Source organism: Thermobia domestica, chromosome 10, assembly GCF_964235325.1.
Source record: "Thermobia domestica chromosome 10, izTheDome1.hap1.1, whole genome shotgun sequence".
NCBI lineage: Eukaryota > Metazoa > Arthropoda > Insecta > Zygentoma > Lepismatidae > Thermobia > Thermobia domestica.
The window spans coordinates 239,095,405-239,120,268 of NC_137463.1; the positions used below are offsets into that span (position 1 = coordinate 239,095,405).

The following is a 24,864-nucleotide window of genomic DNA, read 5'->3' on the forward strand; positions in this document are numbered from 1 at the left end:
ATCCCCATCTCTGCCTACAGTCGCCTGGGGAAACGTATGTTCAGACTCCCCCTCTTAAAAATATACTTGTTTAGCAGAGAAATAAATAGATGTAGCAGCCAGTGGTCGAAGTGAGACGGTATGCGATGGTATGCCATACCGCCTCTGGTTTTTCACTAATGAGGACATACCGTCACTGGTTTTTCAGTGATCAAGACAATATTTAAATAACAAGTATGTTGAGTCAAAATCATAATAAAACGTACCGCCTCTGCTTTTTTTCCCACTTCGAACACTGGATGTAGCGTAAAGGTTTGATTTTTCACTTCATCTCTACCCTTCCTTTTCTTATCAAAGCAATATATTATTATTATTATTATTATTATTATTATTATTATTATTATTATTATTATTATTATTATTATTATTATTATTATTATTTTGAGAGTATGGGGACAGTAGTTAATAATTACTTATCTTTTTTAGGTGCAGAATAACATAGGTTCAATACTATGTAGACGTAAATCTTTTAAGTTTTACGTCCCACGGTTATGTCGGCTAGGCTAAAGGAGACGGTGATAATGAGGAAGGAAATAGTGGAATGGAGAAAGTGGGAGGAAACGGAAGAACCCTGAGAAAACCACGCACACGGTATTTGTCTATCACAAGGCTCACTTTGCGCGAGCTGGGATCAAACCAAGGGTTCCATGCACCAGAGGTGAACACTCTACCACTGAGCCACCGCGGCCCCCTACATAGATGCGGTGTCTTGTAGTTAGCATTGCATCCACCTCCCAACAAAAATTTTTGGGTGCGGGCCTGAGACTACCTAAAGATAACATTGTTTTTAACCTTCTATCTTATAAATATAAATTTACCATAAAGTTTTAACATTTTACTTAACGTATATTTTTTTGACTTTAATTAATAACATAAAACTTGGTCCAATTTTTCTTTCTTTCTTTCTTTTTTTTCGGAATTTCCAGCCCTGCTTTTATCTATTATCATGTACTTCGTTCTGACAGTTAACAAAATGCGTCCTTGTACAGTGTAATCCTCTCAGTGCGGATGGGAGGCCATGTGAACTAAAGCAGAATTTTCTTTTCTATTTTGTTTCTTCTTCACTCATCCCATATTCCAATCGTCGCAGTCGTTGGCAATGAACGCCACAAGGCATGCAAGCGTTGATGAGTGTGGTCCATTAAAATTCTTTGCGAGACAGGTTTTTCTCTACTGAAGTATCCTCATCTTCATACATGTTAGTTCAGACGATCGTAAGATCTCATCACATCTCTGAGACTCCCCGCCCCCTTTTAACTTCGATAAACAGAATCGATCAATGTTGTTATCATCGTCATATCTTTTTTGTCATATATAGAAAATGTTTTATAAGTAGAAACTCCTAATAAACCAATGTAACGAATCAATAGCATTACAAAAATACTGGGAAACTAAAAAAAAATATTACGTCTCTCAGCTTTCAGCGATTGTTTATAAAACGTTTATTACAATAGTTATATAAACAATTTTGTATTTATATGTTGATATGAATAAATACAAGTGTGCATTAGATTTTATATCTAATATACATGCAATAGAACAGATATCTAGTCTCCTAGCTGGTCTGTTGGTTAGTGTGCGAGCCTATTCTACAAGGGATGCGGGTTTAATTCCCGGTGGTAGAGCCTGGAAATTTGAACACATTATGGTAGTTCAAATTGCATCTTAAACAGTAGGTTCACGTCTCATATAGCCTCTGTTATGAAAAGGGATGCTAAACTCGAATAAACAAATATACATATAGATTTGAGTTTACATTGAATTCAGCAGAACAATACACATCTGTGTCAGGGGCGTACGAAGGGGGTGGGTCCTGAGTCTCCGGACCCTCCCCCGAAATCTCGACTTTTTTTTTTTTTTTTTTTTTTTGCAAATGTAGTCTACTTTTAGGGGGAATTTTAGAAATGTTCATATAATTTACCCTCAAATTGTATTTGGACCCCGCGAAACGCTTTTGACCCCCCCCCCCCCCGAAATAAATTCCTGCCTACGTCCCTGATCTGTATTTATAATACGAGGAGCGGTCAAAAAGTTCCCGGAATGCTGTTGTAGTTTTGGTATTTGTGATCCAATCAGAATAAATCTCGTACAATACAGTCCTTAGGTTGCCTAATTTTGAACTTGAGAAGTGTGAACAGGTCATAACAGGCAGTGTACGAGTAGTGTAGCTGAACGTAGGAGTGTGTAGTGATCAGTTGATGCAATTTCATAGATTGAGCAACATGGAAACATCAAGTTAATGTGCAGATTGGGGGAAATCTAATTCAAAGAGTTTGATAGCCTTAAAAACAGTTTAGCACCACGGGCTGTTTGGCTCCTTCCAAAGCTTAAAAAATGGGCCTTTTCCGTTTCGCCAACGTAGAGGACATCAAAACTAACGCGGTGGCTGAACTTCCGAAGATACCAGAAGAGACCTTTTGTTGGTGTTTCCACCAATCTCAGGAGCGGTGGAACAAATGCGTGTGCGTTACGAAGGTGCCTGCTTTGAAGGCGATTAAGTAATATTGTGATAATAAAGAGCTACAACAAAATTGCAGGAAGTTTTTCACTGCTCCTCGTATATTCACTAGAACAAATATGAGCTCCCTCGTGGTTATGTGGATAACGTAACCGCCTTTGGTACGGGAGACCTGCAATTCCCGACAACAGCTCATGTGGTTCAGCCTTTTTAAAGTTAGCCTGTAGATTCACGGCTCATATAGCCTCACAACTGAAAAGGACGCTAAACCCAAAACAAACAAGAACAAATATTAAATATACACTTGTGTTTATAAGATATTCATTAGTCTTTAAAGTATTTTCAAACAACTTGCATTAAAGGTGTTAGAATCCTAATCCTAATAAATTGATACCATTTTCCTTTCAAGAACAAGTTGAAAAGGAAAACAATATTAGTGTTCAGTGGATGTATCACCCAGAAAATAGGAACTGCTGGGAAATGAGAGTGTGAAAGAATTTTGATATTATTTCCTGCTGATAAATATGCCGTGATGGTCATGTTACGATGTGAAAATATTATTGTGGGATACTTATTTACACTTTTTTTTAACTTGTCTAATTGCTAATCACCAAAAAGTCTTAGTTTCTAACTTAGTTATTTTCCTTTATTTTTTGTATAGCATGGAAACACAGCCTTACACGAGGCTAGTTGGAAAGGCTATAGTCGAACGGTTGCAGCCCTGGGAAGAGCACGAGCCAATCTTCACCTGAAAAACAGGGGCGGATTTGCAGCGCTTCATCTTTGTTGCCAAAATGGACACAACCAAAGTTGCAGGGAACTTCTGTTAGCAGGATGTGATCCCGATCTTCAAAATAATGTAAAATATAGTTTTATTTATTTGTTATATATTTTAGTTGTTTAATGAATTTATTTATTGTTTAGTTTAAGTAAAACTTAAGAGGACAAAGTTACATTATTCCTATCAAATAATAAAAACTTAAGCGAATTGAGATGTATCTGTTGTCCTCTTACGGTGGACCACCACCCGGAAGTCAGTACATATTTCAGCTCATTCCCTTAACTACTGCGCAATGATACGTTACGTATTATAAATATTGTACTATAAGATAAAGTTATGTTTCAGCTACAACACAAGACACTGATTCATTTTGTTGTGTCTCTTGGTATCGAAAAATGTAACAAATAAAAGAAAATATTTGTTTGATTCGTTTTACAATGAGCACACAAGATGGCACCCACTTGCTGTTAGATCTTACTAGAAGTTCTCCGTTTTATGAAATGTTTATTTGTATGTGTAAAGTATTTTAAAGTAACAATCTTATCACGAAATAGATATATTGTTTGACCGTTTTTCGTGTTATGTTCCACACTTTATTTAAATATTAATTTACATTTAAGGAAATAGATTTTGAGACGAAACTTGCGCAGAACGCCATAGTGCGTTGTTGCCAAATTTATACGTTTACTGTAGTAGTCACAATAAGAAAATTCCTGGATTCTAGCGTTGCAGTTCGAGAAGAGGACTCGCGGTAAAGGTCGAAAAATAATTTCTCCAGTAAGTATCTAAGCAGAATTCCATGATTACTCTCTTTATTATCTGGCATCAGTAAACACTCGACACTATTTGGATTCAAGCAGCGTTTAGCATAGCACTGAAAACATCTAGTGGTCCACTTCACCGAATGAACCTTCTTTTCTTGTCTTTACTGTAGATACGTAGTACTTACAATTAAATTGACTTTAACTTCAAAATGGATTTCAAAGTCCATAATCATTTGTCAAGTGAGTTCCATAATCATTTGTAAATATCGGTAAAGTCAGCGATAGTGGGAAGCCTCTGATGCCACTTATTCTTCGCTAGTTCGATTTTACGTTCTATTTTAACAATTATTTCATTTATATGTTAAGTCATGCAGTACTAGTAGAGAAGACATTTCTGATCCTTAATTAATAACTTGGGTTTTTGATCTATCTAATTACAAATTCAGTATTTATATAATTAATTGGGCCATAGTTGTTGAGATAGTTTTTGATATATGCTGGAGAAAATACAGTTCTGGTAGGAAACGAAAAACTTAGTAACTTAAAAACTACCGTATTAAGTTTATTTACAAAATGTTGTGTGTATTTACAATAAGTTTTGAAGTTTTATTCTTCGCTTGTTAAAGTTCTACGCCAAATCTCCAACTGTGCACTATTCACGTCCAAATGCTGTTCAGTCTCTCTGAAACCGAGAATTTTGTGTTCATTGTACTCGTCTGGGATATACAAAATTACATTAGTCCTTCAGATCGTATAGATTAATGGGTTTCTATGCATACATCTCGGCCTTTAAATATTCTCACAGCCAGTAATCACAAGATGATGAATGTCGTGATCTTGCAGGACAAAATGTGTGTTCCCATCTACCAATCCATCTCTCCTCCTGAAAATGTTCGTTAAGAAACTGCCAAACCTCAGGGGCAAAATGTGGCGGTACCCACATCTTGGACCTCATTGATAGTGTCGAGCCTCTCAGGTTTGGCACAATGAATGTCTGTAGCACGTTCAGAAATTGTTGCCATTTACTGTGTCTTCCGCGAAAAACAAATGGATCAATGATGTAATCAACTGAAACTGCGAACCACATATTGACTTTGGGATACTTCATGTATGGAACTCATGTAGATATTCAACCCCTAAATTCGGCAGTTGTCTTTGTTTATTTTCCCAAAACATACAGCGTATCCTAATCTGATAACAATCCGAGACAGAAGGGCACCATCACGTTGTAAATGGATAAACATTGATTCACAAAATTTCATTTTCATATCACAGCCTTCGTCTAACAGATCGCGTAAAACATGTTAACTTGTCGGACCGGCCCTTCATTTTCTTGTGTAAATATTCCCAGTTTCCAAAGATATTCGTTTCAATCGATTTTATTGGAATCTGCACCACGCTCTCCTTCACTGTCAGAATCACATTGTCACTCGTTCTTGGCCTTCCACTGCATGCCGAAATTCGCTTTGAACTTATTAATACCATCTCTTGATATTTGTCTCTGCTGAGGGTAGTTCCCATATGTTGTTCGGCACTTTCTCCGCAGCGACACTCAATATTTTAACTGCTCCTGTCTTTTTCTGTATTACCAACGCCATCTTCAGTCACGTGTCCATCAATGCAAGCGTCATTTAGTAGTGTAGCCAGAATAAAACTTTAAACTTTTCTCTTCTTCACCCAAAAATCTTGTATTTTCTAAACATAATAAATAAGCGTTACTGAGTTTTAGTTTCCTACAGGACTTTGTGTACTTGCTATGCGTTGTTATTGTTTTACTTTTCTATGATTTTTATGGTTTACATTTGTTTGTTTTTGTTAACAGTATGGAGATACTCCTTTACATACTAGTGCCAGATACGGACATGCGGGAGTTACGCGCATTTTAATCAGTGCTGAGTGCCATGTATCAGACCAGAATAAGGTAAGATGTTAGTTTTCACATATGAAGATACAGTAAATATTAATTAAAGAGTTGATCACGAGACCAGACGAGAAGATACTCCTCGAATAAAAACAAATACAACTTCCGAGACGAGGAATCACTTTCACATCTTTGCGAGACGAGACAGCCTCAAATCTTATCTCTTAGACAACCTTAAATATTTTGCAAGAAATATTTCTGAAATAGTGATAAATCAGAATTATAGTAACGTTTAACTCTGATATTAAATTATGATGGTTATTTAGAAATTAACTTACACCTGACATTCATATAAAATAAACAGGATCACTTTATAAATTAAAGTTCAAACTACTGGCACTAAGATACAAGATGTACTAAAGTTCAAAAGTTTGTTTTTCTCTATAGTACGGAAGGTATGACGTCGTTGACTTCCCGCGAAAAGTTGTAGTGACATTTATGGGAAGTGGCCAGTTTGGTTACTCGTGGCTCGCTGAGCTCAGTAGACGGTTGGCGGTAATTGGCTACCCTCTTACCACACACCCCAGTGACGAGCAGGTCCAAGCGCGGGAAGCCAAGGACGTTATACCTTCTGGACTATAATATGCTTTTCTCTATAGAAACGTGTAAGTTCTTTTAAACGACTAAGCCATTGTTAGGTAAGCTCAGGCCAGATGTCAGCACCATTCAGCTCAAAGAAAGCTTGTAGCGATATCTTGCGGTAGGAGAGTTTTAGATGGCGATGTTTGTGTTCGAAAAACATATTATTATTATTATTATTATTATTATTATTATTATTATTATTATTATTATTATTAATTATTATTATTATTATTATTATATGTGGGATATAACCCTTCGAAATTGTTTTCAATTGAATGAGACATGAAGTTATGACATCGTGAGTATGAAGAATGTGTTTTAGTGGATGCGATAGTTCCGAACCACGTTACGATGCGGGAACTCTTGTGTTGATGGGCCAGCGTTCGCAAAGCCCAACTTGAGAAAACTTTTCGGTTCTTTGTGTAGAATTGTAGGCACAGATCCCACGGAGATGACATTGAAATCTGTCAGTTCCACGGTTAATCAGCAACCTTCCAGAAATACTTATTCCGCTCGCGCTATCATGTTGTCCAACCAGCTGGTGCAGTGCCAAGTCTCTTTCGATTTGTTTACACGCGGTCCTCTTTGAACTGCCGTAAGTATGAACACACATATTTCACGTCCATTGACACCATCACTGCATGCCTTACTAAATTTATAATTAATTTCGGTAGGTCTTTTCCACGCAAGTGAAGAAAACTCCTTGCAAGATCCTGTTTCTTCGAGTATAAAGTCGCCATCTTTACTGCGCAAAGGTATTTGGTTGCAAGACAGGGTCACCAGTTTCCTATGATCTGGACGGTGCTTGTATCTGCTCTCACCCTGAATCTTTTAAAAACAATTCTTACCTTTCTATCTGCTTCAATTGCCGAGAAATAAAGAAATAATAACTTTAGACTGGAGCTCCTTCGTGGTTAAGTGGTCAGCGTACGCGCTTTTGGCGTGGGAGAACCGGGTTCGATTTCCGGAGGGAGCTCATGTAGTTCGGATTCCACGTTAATCAGTAGGTCCCGTCTCATATAGCCTTGCTGCTAAAAGGAACGTTAAACTCAAAATCAACTCAACTCAACATCATAATAACCTTAGAACTTGAATGCACTTTGCAAAGGTAAAGGAGGGTGCAAGTTCTTACCAAATTACTTGCATTCATTATGTGATTTATGAAAACATTTTGATGTAAGCGAAGCAAGAATAGGTTATGCCAAGGGAATAGATCGGGTTTCGAAAGTTACGAGATTCAAGTTAAGTTATGCCAAGTAAATAGATCGTGCCCATTAAAATTCTGTGACTATTGTTGTTGAAAAACACTGTACACAGTAGTGGTATTTGTAGCAAATCTTTCCCAATAATATTTTGTGAACAAATTTAAAATCCTTGGTGTAAATTGAGATAAACGGAAGAATTACAATAAGAGTGTCATTTTATCTTCAAAAATAATTAATATAGAAAAACTTTCTTTTGGTTTTCAGAACGGTGACACTGCGCTTCACATAGCAGCTGCAATGGGTCGTCGCAAGCTAACACGTATTTTGTTAGAGGCTGGTTGTGATAAAACGCTGTGTAACAAAGTAAGTTTTTCATATGTATGCAGTAAAACCTAGCTGTGTTGGCCACCGTCGTAAAAACTTGTTAACTTTTGATAGGTGGCCAGTTTAGAGAAAACAAACGTATTTTGAAGTAAAAACTGTTATAGATCGTAATATAAGCTCTTCTAATATAGTAACTAATATTATTTACATATTAGCTTATATCATATAAATAAGAGGTCTATAGTAAAAATTATTTCTGCAATAAATATCTATCTTGGTTTGTCATGCTCATACAATGATTTAAATGCTGTAATCTCAATATGCTAATTACTAACAAAATACTACAGCACATACTTTATTTCTTTTTCTCTCTTGTGCTGTAACAATAGGTGCAGGTAAGACCATCAGTTCGAGGAAATATTCAAAACATCCATAGTGTCTCGCCCCCTTATAAGCGGCGAAATACTAAAAACGGGCTTTAATTGTTATTTACAAACAGCTATATTTACGCTGTTAATGAGTTTTGACCAGAAAGCAGCGGAATGAAAAATAACTTGCCCTGTTATCTTCCTGTTTTGCTTTTTCATTTTGCGACATGAATCCGATGGTCGTTTCTTGTAAGTCTTCTGCAAGTTCTACGAAAGGAAAACAACTCAAACATGTGACGAGAAACATAGGATATCTATAGACCAACAAACCACTCTGGATTAAACTATCAAATGTCTTGCACTATAGAATATGAATAGTAAGCTGAATGGTGCCCATGCACTCATACACTTCACCGACACTGGATTTAAAGTCAATAAAAAATGAAAGAAAAGTTATTTTTAGTGAATAAGTTTTCGTCTTAGAACATCTATATATTAGCCCTAAGTTCGTTGTATTATAATTTCTGAAACTAATTGAAACTTAGTTTACTCACTAAATATTCAATATTAAGACTCAAGATAAAATATCGTTAAAGTGATGTATTGTCGGAAGATTTTCTGCATTTACCTTTTTATTTTACATAAAATTCCTTCTTTATAATTGAGAGTACATCCACTATTAATGGATTCTTTACGTATTATATCAGAACTGTCCAAAAAAAAAATGTTTATAATGTTTGGTCACAAAACTTAACAAGTTAAATATTTAGGTCTGACCATAAAGAAAAATGATATCATAAGATATGGACTGTTGTCCATATCAACATATACATATTTATAAATGTTATCGTTAATACTCTTTCTTCGTTCGATTAATTGACCTGTCGAAAAATACACGTTTTTAAGTAGATCTGAAAAAGGAGTTTGTAAGTAATTATGATCTCTCATAGGTGTCCACGAGTAATCGTACGTGAATGTGATCAAGTTCCAAGATACAAGTAGACAAGTGACCAACTTATAGAGTAATTCTACAATATTGTTAACGTGCAACGGAAAAAAAAAAAATGTCCAAAGATCAGACATATACCCGTCGGTAGAACTCTCTGAGTAGAACAAAACGATATGCGTCAGTGTAAAATCTCATGCGTAGATTTTGAAAGAATTTAGAAAAACGAATGGTTTTGTAAACCTAAAACTTGATACTGAACGAGAACTACGCAATGTATGAAGGTGAAACCGCTACTGAAGTACCTTCAGGAACATCTTCATTATGATACAAGGAATATGACGGTACGTAGTACGGTTAACGAGATATAGTCCCAAATTATGAGTAACATTTAAACTTTATTTCGTATTTAATTAAAATGTTGTCGAAAGATAAGATAAATATCAGCTGATAGATCACAGCGAGCTTAACAAAATTAAATTCAAACATTCATAAGGGTAAATTCTTATACAGAGTTTCCGGGAAAATCTACAAAAACGAACTTTTATGGCGCTAAAAAAGCCTGTCATTCACTGCCAATAATAATTGATGGTTCTATTAAAACAGATTGTTTATAAAAGGTATCCCATAAAGAACGCAGCTTTTGAAATGCCCACCATTTCTGTTCTAGTAAGTTGGTAGCACTGAACGTTACTCGATTTTCATCTGTTGTCTTTGCGATTACTAGTCACGGAGCCCCGAATAGCGCATGATCGTCATATGTTTATACGGGTAGAAATGGAGCACCAAATAGCGCATGATCGTCATATGTTTGTACGGGTAGGAATGGAGCACCGAATAGCGCATGATCGTCATCTGTTTTCTGTACGGGTAGGCACAAAAAGATGACGATCATGCGCTATTCGGTGTTTCATTCCTACCCGTACAAACATATGACGATCATGCGCTATTCGGTGCTCCATTCCTACCCGTACAAACATATGACGATCATGCGCTATTCGGTGCTCCATTCCTACCCGTACAAACATATGACGATCATGCGCTATTCGGTGCTCCATTCCTACCCGTACAAACATATGACGATCATGCGCTATTCGGTGCTCCATTCCTACCCGTACAAACTGATAACGATCATGCGCTATTTGGCGCTCCATTCCTACCCGTACAAACAGATGACGATCATGCGCTATTCGGTGCTCCATTCGTACCCGTGCAGAAAACAGATGACGATCATGAGCTATTCGGCTCTCCGTGAGTACTAAGCACTAATACAACAAATGAAAATTGTGTAACGTTCAGTACTGTCAGCTTACTAGAAGAGAAATGGCTGGCATTTGGAAAGCTGTCTTCTTTATGGGACACGCATTACCAATATTTGTGCACTGCATGTGCCGGAATTTATGAACATGCTCAAGCTAGAAACTTGTAGTTGTATGAATCAATAGGAAGGTATTTATTTTATTAGTACATGAGTAGTCATACTTATTTATATATTATTATAATCAAATATCTTCAATACGTGTTTCCTAAATACTAAATGAAGATAGCATAATGTAAAAAAAAAAAAAAAAAAAAAAAAACCTACAGATTCTCGCACTATGAATAAAACCAGGTAGATAAATAGATAAGGTATGGTATTTCTATGTATATATATGTATCATGTTGTAAGACTAATGTGATGTATAAGGAACTATAGTAGTAGTTTATTATATAGACAATAACAGGATTTTACATGTTCTATACCGCATGTACAAATGTACAATACTGTGGTCTCCTGAACGCAAAATAAATAAATAAGCTGTTAAATATCAGATCGTGTTTCTTCCTAACAGTGACAAAGACACTCCTAGCAGATATATATATATATATATATATATATATATATATATATATATATATATATATATATATATATATATATACTCTCCCAATAGTTACCAATATACTACTCCTTGAATATCTTGCAACATTTCATTATATGAATGCGATTTTTATCAATGTTCGCGGATCTTTTCAAAATCTAGAAACTATGGATAAAAATTTACAACGTAGTCAAAATTTCGTAATGTATGTAAATAGAATTCCATGATATCCATCATTTTGATTGGTTCAAAAGGTACATAGTTTAAGATGCAGTATACATATTTAAAAAATATGATAATATAATTACATATTATACATAATTAAATACACAATGTACTCAGAGCAATAAATTATTAGGATCATCTGCAAAATAACAAGACTGAACAGAAATAAATATGTAATGTGGGATATTTAAATTATTAATAAAACAATAACAAGAAAGACCAACATATAATCTAGCAAGTAGCATCCCAGGGAGAAAACTTCTATAACGGAACGTTCAGTTACACGTAGAATATACAGATTTTATTTCATCCAGTAACTAACTGATCACAAAAATTACTAACGTTTTGTGTAAAAGGTAAGAAATTATATGCTTTAGAGAATATTTTTTCTCAAATTAATCAATTTTCTGAGTTGTACTGTATAGAAATAGTATTTCATTTTTAGATTTTGATTCACAAAGTTAGTTAATTGTGAGATAGACTCGTAGAAAAAAAGCATATTTTCTGGAAAAATAACAAAATGGAACTTAAGACTTTTAATTATTTGATACGTTTTAAAAACAATGTCAAGTTGCGTGTTAATAAAACATCTCACAGTAAGAATTAGATATTCTGCAATACAAGGTGGCCCATAATTATGTATATGATGTTTCAAAGACTGCGGTAAAGAAACTGACAACGTAACTTGAACATAAACACATTACTCTCATACCTTTCCTTACAAGAATTTTAATCTCTGTTCTTCATGGCATGGTCCACCAATGCACCATCCAAATCGATACATGCCTGGAGACGAAGAGTAACCATCCAAATCGATACATGCCTGGAGTCGAAGAGTAACCATCCAAATCGATACATGCCTGGAGACGAAGAGTAACCATCCAAATCGATACATGCCTGGAGTCGAAGAGTAACTATCCAAATCGATACATGCCTGGAGACGAAGAGTAACCATCCAAATCGATACATGCCTGGAGTCGAAGAGTAACTATCCAAATCGATACATGCCTGGAGACGAAGAGTAACCATCCAAATCGATACATGCCTGGAGTCGAAGAGTAACTATCCAAATCGATACATGCCTGGAGACGAAGAGTAACCATCCAAATCGATACATGCCTGGAGTCGAAGAGTAACTATCCAAATCGATACATGCCTGGAGACGAAGAGTAACCATCCAAATCGATACATGCCTGGAGTCGAAGAGTAACTATCCAAATCGATACATGCCTGGAGACGAAGAGTAACCATCCAAATCGATACATGCCTGGAGTCGAAGAGTAACTATCCAAATCGATACATGCCTGGAGACGAAGAGTAACCATCCAAATCGATACATGCCTGGAGTCGAAGAGTAACTATCCAAATCGATACATGCCTGGAGACGAAGAGTAACCATCCAAATCGATACATGCCTGGAGACGAAGAGCAACCATCCAAATCGATACGTGCCTGGAGACGAAGAGCAACCATCCAAATCGATGCATGCCTGGAGACGAAGCTTGGTACAAGTAGCTTGACAGATCCGTATTAGTGTCTTGTGGAACTCTTTTGTGATAGCTTCCCGTAGTTCAGCCGAATTGCGTATGTGATGTTGGTACACATTGTCCTTTAAAATACTATAAGAAGTGTCAGATGATGTCAGAACGGAAGTTCAAGCTGGCCACTCCACTGACCCACATCACCGATACAGCGGTTGGGGAATGTTTCGTTCAGCCAGTCCACTCTGTCGGGCATAAGCTAACGGTTCTAAGTCGAGTAAGCGTTATCCTCACTCTCAGGCTACAGAGTATTGCCATATCTAAACGTTTTATACAGATTTACAAATTCTACAGTCGGTCAAACACTGTATACATAATTAAGGGCTACCCTGCGTTCAGAAGAAAGAAAAAATGAAGACGAAGCGAAGGTAAAACACATAAACAATGAATAAATTTAATTGCGTTTAAACAAATTATATGGGCTAGTGTAAATCCTCATGCGCAGTTTTCGAGAAAATCACTGTTTCTTTCTTTTTATTTTTTGTAAACCTAAAACTGTATGCTATACGATGATTATTATAAACACACAGCCTATTAAAATGTACAGTCTGGTGATGAAGTATACACTAATGAAGCTGTTCATGATGACATTAGCAAAATCACAATATACTACATGGTTAAGGAGATGTAACCCAAAATAATGATTAACTCTTAAAGTCTAATTGTTTTGAATCTGATATTTCCCAAACGAGAAAAATATATATCAATCGGCAGATTGCATCGAGATAAAGAAAATGACATGCATGAAAGTAAATTATCATGCGTAGATTTTGAGAAAATTGGAAGAAACTAACTTTTGTGATGTTAAAAAGCATTTCCTTCTTTCCCAATCTTTTGTAGTTGATACTTTTAATTATGGTGGAATATTATTATTATTATTATTATTATTATTATTATTATTGTACTATATAACCAAAATATGAACCATTAAGATGTACGTTGTATCTATTGTTGTTTGATTTCTTCGAACAGTGACGCACATACTATTTAAAAGTAATACATGTGTTATGGGAAAATGTAGGTTCCACAAAAATGGGACCAGGTTAAACAGGTGGCGAAGTTAACAGATTTTACTGTACAACTAAGCACAACACACTTTCGCTAATGGCTTTATCAGATAGAGAATGGTAAAAGTAGGAAAAAAAATTAGAGAAAGAAGCAGTAACTAAGGAGCGTCCAGGTCCGGTGTGATGATGATGTCCAAACTCAAGTGGTAATTTGAAAATGCAGATAAAGAGAGTTTTATAGAAGATGTCAGCATGCACGTCCCCAAGGGGGCAAGAGGGAGTTCATCCCTCCGTGAATTTTAAGTGAATTAATAATTGCGAGTACGTTTTAGGACACAAGCAATGTGTTCTAAATTTAATTCTTCAATATTTTCTTTATTTCTTTACGTTTCCAACTCTTGTTGTGTGTATATATAAACCTCCTGTTATACTAGGTGGTGAGCAAAATATAATCGCTTCTTTTTTCTGGAAATGATACCATGAATACCTGGATGATAGCACATAAATCAGACCCTGGACGACTCTTTCCATGCCATTTCTTTCTCCCTAACCCAAGCAAAAAGCCATGTATTTTTTTTTTTAAGAAACGACGACAAACTTTGCTTCTCTGCAAAAAAAAAAAAAAAGTCATCCGGAAGCCAATGGTTGTCAGTAAAAGCGCAGCAAATTAAAAGAATAGTTAGTGCACACACTACAAATACACTTAAGTACAAATTATTAAAATGTCAAATATAAGAAATATTTTTTAGAAAGCAATAATAAATAGTAACAATAAGAAATGATAAAATATAAATGTATTTGTAAAGATAGTATATACATAAATTTATTGAAATAAATTACACCTAAGAGGTGGAGGAAAGTGATTGACAATGACATGAAACGCATCCGACCTGGAGGAAGCATCTTAATAGCATTAACCTCGTATAAAATATGAGAAAAGTAGAAGCAATTATAACAACGATACTTTTGTTGCTTTTTTTAAAAAAAAATTATATTATTAACTTCAATATCAAATTAATAATGCACTCTCAAACAATATTGTGACGACTGTTTTGAAGTAATATCAAAATTCTAGGACTAAAATTTCTTGATAACTATTGTTTTTGCAGCAAAATGAGACTGCCAGGGACATAGCCGTGCGGAAGGACTTGAAAGAAATCATAGAGATTTTGGACAGCCCACCTCCTCTTCCTGCAGGAAAGTTGCGATCCAGCAGCCGTCGGAAGTCCAACGACAAAAAACGGGAGAAAAACGGAAGCGGAACAAGCAGCAAAGACAGCGGATCAAGGCATAAGGACAAGAAAAAAGTAAGTTTACAGATGGAACCACACCTAGAAATTTTGGCTGCAAAATTTCGGTTTAAAAGAGAAGCAAAATTTTGCTTTAAAAAATTGTGTAAAATTTTGGGAAGAAAGAAGTAAATTTCAAATCCTTATTATAGTAACACAACATTTCAATCTGTTAGTTACGCTTTTAAAGTCACAAGTCCAGAAAACTGTTAAATTAGATAACATTTAACGTTTCAACGAAATTCTCAAATCCAAAAAAAGATAACATTTATTTCAATTTTTTTTTTTTTCAGCGATGATGCATTTCGAGTCACTAAATATTTGTATATAGAAAAGCAGTCAACAATACCTATTGATGAGGGCCATAATTGATCAGTTTGATGTTGGCACCTTCCTTTACATTCTGTTCAATAACTTTCGCCTAAGGTGACTGCACAGAAGCAAAAAGTAATGTGATGCGACACACATTCGGTATTTGTTATTTAATTATTATTGGAATAAAGCATAGCAAAGAAAAAAAAAGGAAGTTTTGAAAAAGTGCAAAAAGTACAAATTGAGAAAAGCTGTATAAATGTGCTTCCATTGAAAAAATACGAAAAGGTTGTGATCAAAACATAATTAGGAGTGTTTATTTAATCCTCTCCTACAAAGATACTATACTTCTACTAGGATATTATACTTTTAATATTTTATTTTATTTTATTTCATTTTATTTGCTATCTATATAAATCTCTTCACAACGTATTTTAGTCAATACATATGTAATTATTTAATCATATTTTACAAAGACTTAAAGTAATGTTTGTTTGGTATGTAACATGTGTCCTACATTGCCAAAAAGGCAAAGTTCTCAAAGTGACTTCATCTTCCTTGTATCTCTACGATGTGGCCAAGCTACCTGTTTCAAAGTTACCAAATTTGACGACCCCTACATTCAAAAAAACGTCTCGAACTCTCCATGTGAACCTTTTTTTTAAAACAAAATATCTACACGTTTGACAGATCTACGCCCGTTTCCCTTTTAATTTTAATTTTATTTTGCTTACCCCTTTTCTCCATTCAAAACCCTGATTTTGTGAACCATATGTAGGTCCGAAACATAGTTGGTTATACCAAGAGTGATAAATACAATACATTTATATAATTTATAAAGAGTTGTGTTTGTTTGAGAAAGAATTAACACACTTACTAGCTTGTTATGTCATGTGTCCTCACTGTTCTGTTAGAAAATGCAAATAGATCTGGAAAAAATACAAACAAACCAAAAGAATTTCATTATTTTACAAGCTTAAGAAAATACTTTGACACCGTATCATTAATACTAAATTTTAGTATTTGTAATTGTTTGTTTATTTTATAGCAGAAGCATATGCACAAGGTCCAGTTTGAAAAGGTCTCTGGGAAGCAGTGGTCACCATACGGATGTCATTATTACCCAGATCCAAAGGCGTTTCCTGCACCAAATCTCGATACTCTACCTCATGAACCACTCAAGAAAGGAGAACAATACTATTTGGATTTGGCAGGCAACATTCGAAAGGTACGTAATCACTGTACGTATGACAGTAAACTAGAATGTGCACTTGTATAGATAAGTTCTTTAGGGTTGCAAAAGGAAAGTAAGTAACACGTTAGAACCGGTCACTTTAAGAAGTAAGTTCAGCTCTCATTAGCTTCGATGTTAAAAAAAAGAAAATTAAATTTCTGTCTACCCGGAATTTCAAGAAACACTCAGAATTCTACCCTGTTCCACCTAGTTTCAGTTTTCTGTAGAGAAGGCATAAAACGAGTTGTGGATACAGATGCATCTTACAGCTACTCCGGTAATGAGAATTGCTGGCTTCCGTACGATATATGTATATATATAAGATAAATTATAAATTCTTTGTCAAAATCTTCAGATACACATCACACAGTTGCACTTAATATTTCGACTTTTGTTGTGATCACTTTCAAGGTTGCAAATTTTATGTTAAAATAAAAGTTAATAAATAAACAAAAATGAAAGACCCTCTAAAACTTAAAAATATTCACTTTTGGCAATTTTCCCGTGAGTTAGTCCCGAAAATATACAATCATGCCAAGTTTCAACTTTTCATGCCCACCGGAAGTGCCCGTTTCTTTCCTGTCAGTTCAAGTAGTTATATATATAGTAGTTATATATATAGTAGTTATATATATAGTAGTTATATATATATATATATAGATAGATAGATATAGATATATATAGATATTGATGGTCAACGAACACGATTTTCTCATTGATTCGGAATCCTCTTCTTACAAACTAAGATCATTACATCTCTCAGCCTTAAGCTTACACATCATTTTGACACGTCACTGTGTGGATTTCAGTAGACTGTATTAAGTTTAGATTCGTCTCCAAACCTGTATCTCTTCTTGTTTTTATAATTCCCGACAGTGTGCTTCACCAGAGGATAATATAATTATTTTAAATGTGTTAATTTTACTGTGAAAAATGTGTTAATTTTTCTCCAGTTTCTTGTTAAACATATTGAATACTTAAAGAAAAAAATCTTTCCATTACAACTAACGAGAAACATACTCAAATCTATCACTGGATGTCTCACTTAACATTCATCTCATGTTGTCGTCACATTCTTTGTCATTCCCATGTAGTCTTCTATTGCTGACATAAAGCAATCTATGCACTTTTTACTGTTAAGCTTATTATAAAAGCTCTTTCTCAATATTGCAAAAATTTAGCATATTTAAATTTCAACTTCTTCCACTGAGAATATAGAGATACCAAGCTCATCATTATAATTGTTTTAACTTTTTTACAAACTCCCTTTTTTTTTTTTTTTTTTTTTTTTAACTTTTAAACATTCTTTCCTTGTCCTTTTTCTTTTGATGCCTGTTGAATAAGGAGTTCTCTTTCAAACCTCTTTAGAGGAATTTTAAAATGATTTAGACTTTTTGTATGTCTCACCAATCATACAAAATTATTGTTAAAGCAGAGGTTTTAATATATCCAGGTCTGTTAGTTACACTTGCTTATTATGTTTCAAACAACTGCCTTTCATAAATTGCATTAAACACCAACATTTAGCATTGTCATTATTTATCAATCACTTTTTCACACCAATTTCTAGAGTTCTAAACATGATATACTTTGTTTGATAATAATTTTCTATATTAATTGCATATTATAAGTGTAATGTTTATAATTAAAGCGTTTATTAATTTATTTTCTTTGCCGCTTCTACAATGTTATTTCACATATGTTCTTCATAACTTCATGTTACAATCAGGGGTGTTAAATGTTCTAACACTCACCAATAAAACAAAATACAACAGAAATGAAACTATGATTATTTTTCAGCATAGTCCTCGTCCCTTTTTAATGAACTTCGTCCATCATCACTTGAAAACTTCTATATCCTACTTGAAGAAAATGTCCTTTTGCTCCTGAAACCATGCATTCACAGCATCCATGACAGCAATGTCATCTTGAAAAGCTTACCCACGGAGATGCTGCTTTAAATGTGAAAACAATGAAAATCATTGGAGCTAGGTGAGGCCAATAGAGGATGAGCCACCAATTCAAATCCAGTTGTATGAATTGCAGCCATGGCAACACTGGAATTGTGAACAGAAGCATTGCCCTGATGTAGCAGCACCCCATGTGTCAGCATTCCTTCTCTCTTGTTCTTTATTGCAGTTCGCAATTTTGACATAAAGTCAATATAAAACTGGCAAATAAGTTTGGTTCCATGTTCTAGATAATCCAGCAGCAATATTCCCTTAGCATCCCAAAATGCGGTTGACATAACCTTCCTGGCTAACGGTTTAACACTAAATTTTCTGTGGTTGGGGAGCTGGTGTACTCCCATTGCATGGAGCTTTGCTTGGATTCAGGGTCAAAGTGGTGGACTCATGTTTTGCTCACCGCCGTAAATCTAGCCAAAAAGTCCTCAGAATATGCGCGATACATGTCCAAAAGTTGCCTTGAATATGTTATTCTGCTTCTCTTCTAATCAGAATTCAGGTTTCAGGGGACACATCGTGCCGAAACTTCGCTGCCAGTTGAAAAACCTGTACTCTGTGCTAAACAACTTATGGTGACTCATATTTATGCCATAGCCATGTCAAACGTCTTTTCAATGTTTGTCTTAGTGGTCACTGTTACTGGCGGCCCACACACATGGGCATCTTCGCATGACTCTCTGTCACAGTTGATCTCATGACGCCATCTCGCAACTGTGGAATATAGTGGAGCAGATTCCCTTCAAGTCTTTACGAGTTTCGTTTGGTTCTCAACTTCAAGCATTTGATGATATCACGAACCTCACTATTTTCCATTTTCACACGTTCTTACAGTTGTTCTACTGCCAACACCTGTAAAGAAAAGCATACTTGGTAAAACATCTTGCATTTCGGCATAAAGTCAGACAAGATATGCCTACTTTCTACACATGTTAAAATTATGATTCTACGTGAGGGAGAACAGGCAAGTATTAGAGCTTAGTGAACGTCCCTTTTAATTTAATGTTTAAAATGTTATTACTTATTTGTAATGGTAATTATTCTTGTGTTACATTTTACAATTTGTATTAATGAAACACTACAGATAAAGCGATATAAAATAAACTTTCTTAAAATTTATCCTGCACTGTACACAATCACTGCTATAATTCCACCATTTTAATCGAACCCCCGAATAGATAGTTAAAATACATTGAAAACTCTATTTCTGTTTTCCATGGAATTTTTATTATTTTGCTTTTCAACAATGAGTTCATATAATGAGCGCAGCAGTAGGTGGTGAATCTGATATATACAATGGTATATAGACATGTTTTGATATCATACTCTATCAATGTGTAGTGATATTGGTTGAAATACTTTTGAAACTCTTTGCTTCAGTACCAAAATAGACATTGATTTCCTGGCTTCTCTATTCTTTTTGTATTCAAAGTACATTCATTGATTTAAGTAAAGTATGATGTCTAATTTTATAACATTTTGAATTGGCTCTCTCTTTCAGGGGCCAATTGGTGTAGGCTACACATGCTACTGTGCACCATTCTTTCGTCACATGGAGGCTCGACTGGATCGAGACAAACAGGAGCTGAAAGATCACATAGACCTTGCTCACGAAAAGTTGGATCAAAAAGTTGCCAGTTTGGAACAACGCACTCAAGATCAGCTGCAAGAGATTTCACAGACTGTAACACAAGAGAAGAATAAATGCGAAGAGCGTCATATATACCTTACCAAGTGGTTGCAAAGTGAAATTCTTCAGGCCAATGTACATCATGAAGATCCTGCTCCTATAGGACTTCCTCTTCAGCGAACAAGGAGTTTGGAGTTGTTAGATGAAGCGCCGAGAGGAGAAAATTGGAGAACACACAACGACGCCAATTCTGCAGATGAATTAGACGAGGTGGTGAAGTGGGACGGCAGAAGAGTCAGGAGGATAGCGTGGAAGGAACATCATCATCTTGATGGAGGTGAACACAATACATGGAGAAGCCACAGACACCATAATGTGAACGCGCAGGAGCACTATACTTTGGAAGTGTATAATCCCAACGGGGATGGAGCAAGTGTCGTCCCCAGTGAAAAGTGGAGTGAACAAAGGCTGCGAGATGTTGAAGAAAAAAGTTCGGACTCCAGTGATGGTGAGGATGAGAAACCGTTGGACAGGTATACAAGAGTGCAAAATGTTGACTATAACGTAATCAGACAACCGACAATGAATAAAGCTTATTGTGCCATACCTAACCGAAACCCAGACTATGAGAACATTGCGTCGTATAAGAGTAATAGTGTTCAATACAGAGTGCAACAAGACAACAGCGCGATGGTCCCAAATTATCCCCTTCATAATCATCACGTGACAGACTACAACGGTGAAGAATATCGAAATTTGGATATCGATCCGCACAACGACTCAGGATACAGCACCAAAATTTACGGCAGTTCGAAAGGGCCGTCGCCAGCATTTTCAGGTACACATTATTTTCTTTCATTTTGTATATTATAGAGTTCAAGTGGCTTACTTACCCAGTAACTGTGAAATTTTGAAGTATAACAACTGTGTCGAATATTTTGAAACTGAACGTGTACAGTATAAGAAAAGAACCTAATGATTATAAGGGTGATGAAAACATTTCATTTTACCGAATGATCGTAATATTTTTATGTGACAGATATCTTCAGGAGGACATTACCAGGACAGTCAAAAAGTTCCCGGAATTTTGTTGCAGCTCTTTATTGCTATAATATATTAAATAAGTACACATTTACTTGATCGGCTTCAAAGTAGACTTCTTCGGAACACATACATATGCTCAACTGCTTTTGCGATTGCTGAAAACAGACGAAAGCCCTCTTTTGGTACTGTATCTTCCGCACGTTCAGCCGTCACGTTGCTTTTAATCGTCTTCTACAGTGGTGAAACGGGCACCTTTGAAGCCAATTTTTCCTTAAAGCATTGTCACCGTAAACTGTTTTAAGCAGTGTTCGAAGTGGGAAAAAAAAAAGCAGAGGCGGTATGTTTTATTACGATTTTAACTCGACATACCGGCTATCTAAATATTGAAATACAGTGAGGATATGTTGCGTAAAAGATCGCGTTTCTATTTACATAATGACTGAAAATCATTGGAGAGCTTCTTTGTAGTTACGGGGGCGGACATGGAGAGACTGATTCCCCGCCAACAATTTTCTGAAAAAAAAAAAAATTAAACAAATATTCCTTTACATTGTATTATAGAGAATTATACACGAAAAACCTCAAAAACCAGGTTTCTATATTAATAATTTCCTGTGGGAAAACTCAGGGATTCCCACTCGACTGAGGGGTATTCCAAACCCCCGGAAGACCTGCCGCCACAGCAGACAATCCCTAAATCCGCCCATATTCAAAACACGACATTTATATGCATTAAAGCAAGAAGACACACACATACATACTAAAGAAACAATTCAATATGGCACATCAAAATATAATCTAGATGAACTTCTTTGAAGATATCTTTTAAAAACAAAGGTAGGACGAAGATAAAAATGTCGGTGTTGTCAAGTTAGAAATTGTTTCTACATAAAAAATAAAATCTTTTCACGTGCTCAGCTATTCGTCCGTTACAGTGTACAAAAATGGATTTATTAAAGGTATTTCCAGGTCTTGATAATTGAAAAACCAGAGGCGGTCTGGCATATCATCGCATACCGCCTCACTTCGACCACTGGTTTTAAGACTATCGAAGTCTCTAAAAGCAGATTTCTCCAATTTGTACATGAACTTGATGTTTGTGCGTTGCTTGCACTACGATATTGTGCCAACTGATAACACGCACTCGTCTGTCCATCTGCACTACTCATATACTGCCTGTTATGACCTATTCATACTTGTCAAATTCATAAGTGGACAACCCAAGGACTGTCCTGTACAATAGTGATTGTATCACAAATGCCACAACTGCACCAACACTCCGGGAACTTTTGTCTGGAGAATTTAAATATTTCTTCCAAATCAACTAAACAAACAAATAAGTAAAATTAATAAATGGAAATTAGTTACAAGTAATTAATAAAGTTAAAATTTAGTATTTAAACGAGTTCGAGTATTTTCCTCGAGTTTTCGTACCGAGTATTTTCCATTGCATTCATTCAGAGAAAAGAATATTTTATTCTAATTAAACTTTACAAACAAATAGACAGCGTCCAATTCATATATATATAGGCGCGGATCCAAGAGAAGTGCTATAGGGGTTATAGCCCCCCCCCCCCCCAGCCCTTGACGCTCTGGTATACACTCGATAAAATGGGTTTCAATTCTACTTTCTTTATACTGGAGAAAGCGGCAAACTATGGTTTAGCTCCTTCCTTGATTATATCCTGAATCTGCATGGTGCTAATCAAGTTTTAGCACACCCAGGGCCGGATTTAGCATTTTGGCGCCCCTAGGCCCAATAATTTTTTTCCGCCCCCTAGTCTGGTTAAAGTTACTTTCCTAAAACCCTTTATTAAAAAATTATATCAGGCCTATATGTTAATTGCTTAAACACCACTCCACGATGCAATTTTATCATTGCAAGTTTTTTGAGGAATTTACTTAGTTCTGGGCTTAACAAAAGATTGGTGAACTTTACCAACAATTATTTGTTCCAATGAACTTCAAAATCAGAGTGCTTTATTAGCCTGTTTTTTTTAATGAATTCAAAAAAATATGTTAAGTTATGGCTATTTATTTTTATTTCTAGATATTTTTTTTTCTCTCGGCCGTGAGCCCCCTGGGAGCTTGCGCCCATAGGCCCGGGCCTATTGGGAAATCCGGCCCTGAGCATACCACATTTTGCAAAATGTACAGGTAAAATTCAATACTCTACATGAAAATACACATTTATAAGGAACAAATTTTTGCAGGCGACAGAAGTAAATACAAAGTAATACACCTGTATTTTAAGTTTTACAAGTGTAGCGTTAATAGAGTAAAATAATGCGAAGGACATCTTATCTTAGGTGCCAGCCACACGTCGAATGGTAGCTGCCAGTCACTATTTGACGTATGACTGGCACCTAAAACAAGGTATTCTTCGCACTACTTTACTCCGGTGAGTCAGTTCCTTTTATTTTCCTCATCTTTTTATTACTTTTCCCCCCTGCTTTTATTCTCCGTGATCAAGGCTCTAAGACAGAGCCGAAAGCTAGGAAGTGCCAGAGATTTTTCAAGAATCATCACTGCATGTAAGTTAAAAAATATTTTTATCATTTTCAAAAAAAGAAATATTGAATGTGAGATTAGATTTTTTTAAGTGTTATTTTTCCTGCTATTTCAGGACAAGTGGACTGTGTGAATGGACTGCCACCAACATCTTATGTCAATCACCTACCCAGCGTATACGAACGAGGGTACCCCAATAGTGATGGCCATCCTCCACAGAATATTGGGGCTGCAAGTTTAGTTTAGAAAATTGAATACTACAGTTTCTATGATTGTACAATCTTTGTGCCTTGTTAGAAAGAAGCATTTACCTACAGAAAGAAATATCGGTACAGGATATAAATACATACAGTAATTATATTGTACCGAAAAGCCAAATTAGAGTAACATGTAAAATAATAGGTATTAATAGATGCAATAGGAGTACTGTATTCTTCTCAAATTGTTCTTGGAGACTGGATTCTATATTTTCCATAAAAATTTCTGTTCACACTCAAAACTCTTTAAATAAATTATTTAATAAGCTTTATGAGAAATTTACGGAGCTCTGATGGTGCACTTAATCTTTTATTTACAACATGTAATAAATTGTTTTCTACCACCTAAATTAAAACAAATACGTACTTCTTCAGATCGTACTCTCTCAACTTGAAGATATTTTCTTCCGAATTGAATATTTAATATTATTTGTTTAGAAAAATACTTGAATGTAAACCTTGATCTTAAAGTTCTGTGTTCGTGACGAAATCAGGGATCATTAACTCTTTTAGCAAATTAAAGAGGACCGTTCATACGATATAAAGAATTCCTAAGTGATCTTTTATTAAACATTGAAAATTGCAATGCCTTTTTTTTTT

At 35.4% G+C, this 24,864-nt stretch overlaps 1 protein-coding gene across 2 annotated transcripts in view; it reads left to right on the forward strand.

Moving 5' to 3' along the window:
- The window catches only part of dgo (ankyrin repeat domain containing protein 6 diego), a 171,294-nt gene extending 146,430 nt beyond the window's left edge, over window positions 1-24,864 (forward strand). Inside the window, exons 5-11 of one of the 2 annotated variants that reach the window (XM_081729400.1) lie at window positions 3,159-3,356; window positions 5,865-5,963; window positions 8,015-8,113; window positions 15,133-15,330; window positions 16,676-16,852; window positions 20,324-21,290; window positions 24,123-24,864. In XM_081729400.1, coding sequence (XP_081585526.1) covers window positions 3,159-3,356; window positions 5,865-5,963; window positions 8,015-8,113; window positions 15,133-15,330; window positions 16,676-16,852; window positions 20,324-21,290; window positions 24,123-24,253 — 1,869 coding nt within the window. In that variant the 3' untranslated portion in view covers window positions 24,254-24,864. Of the gene's footprint in view, window positions 1-3,158; window positions 3,357-5,864; window positions 5,964-8,014; window positions 8,114-15,132; window positions 15,331-16,672; window positions 16,853-20,323; window positions 21,291-24,122 lie in introns of both variants that reach the window. The other variant, XM_081729398.1, reaches the window with a different exon arrangement.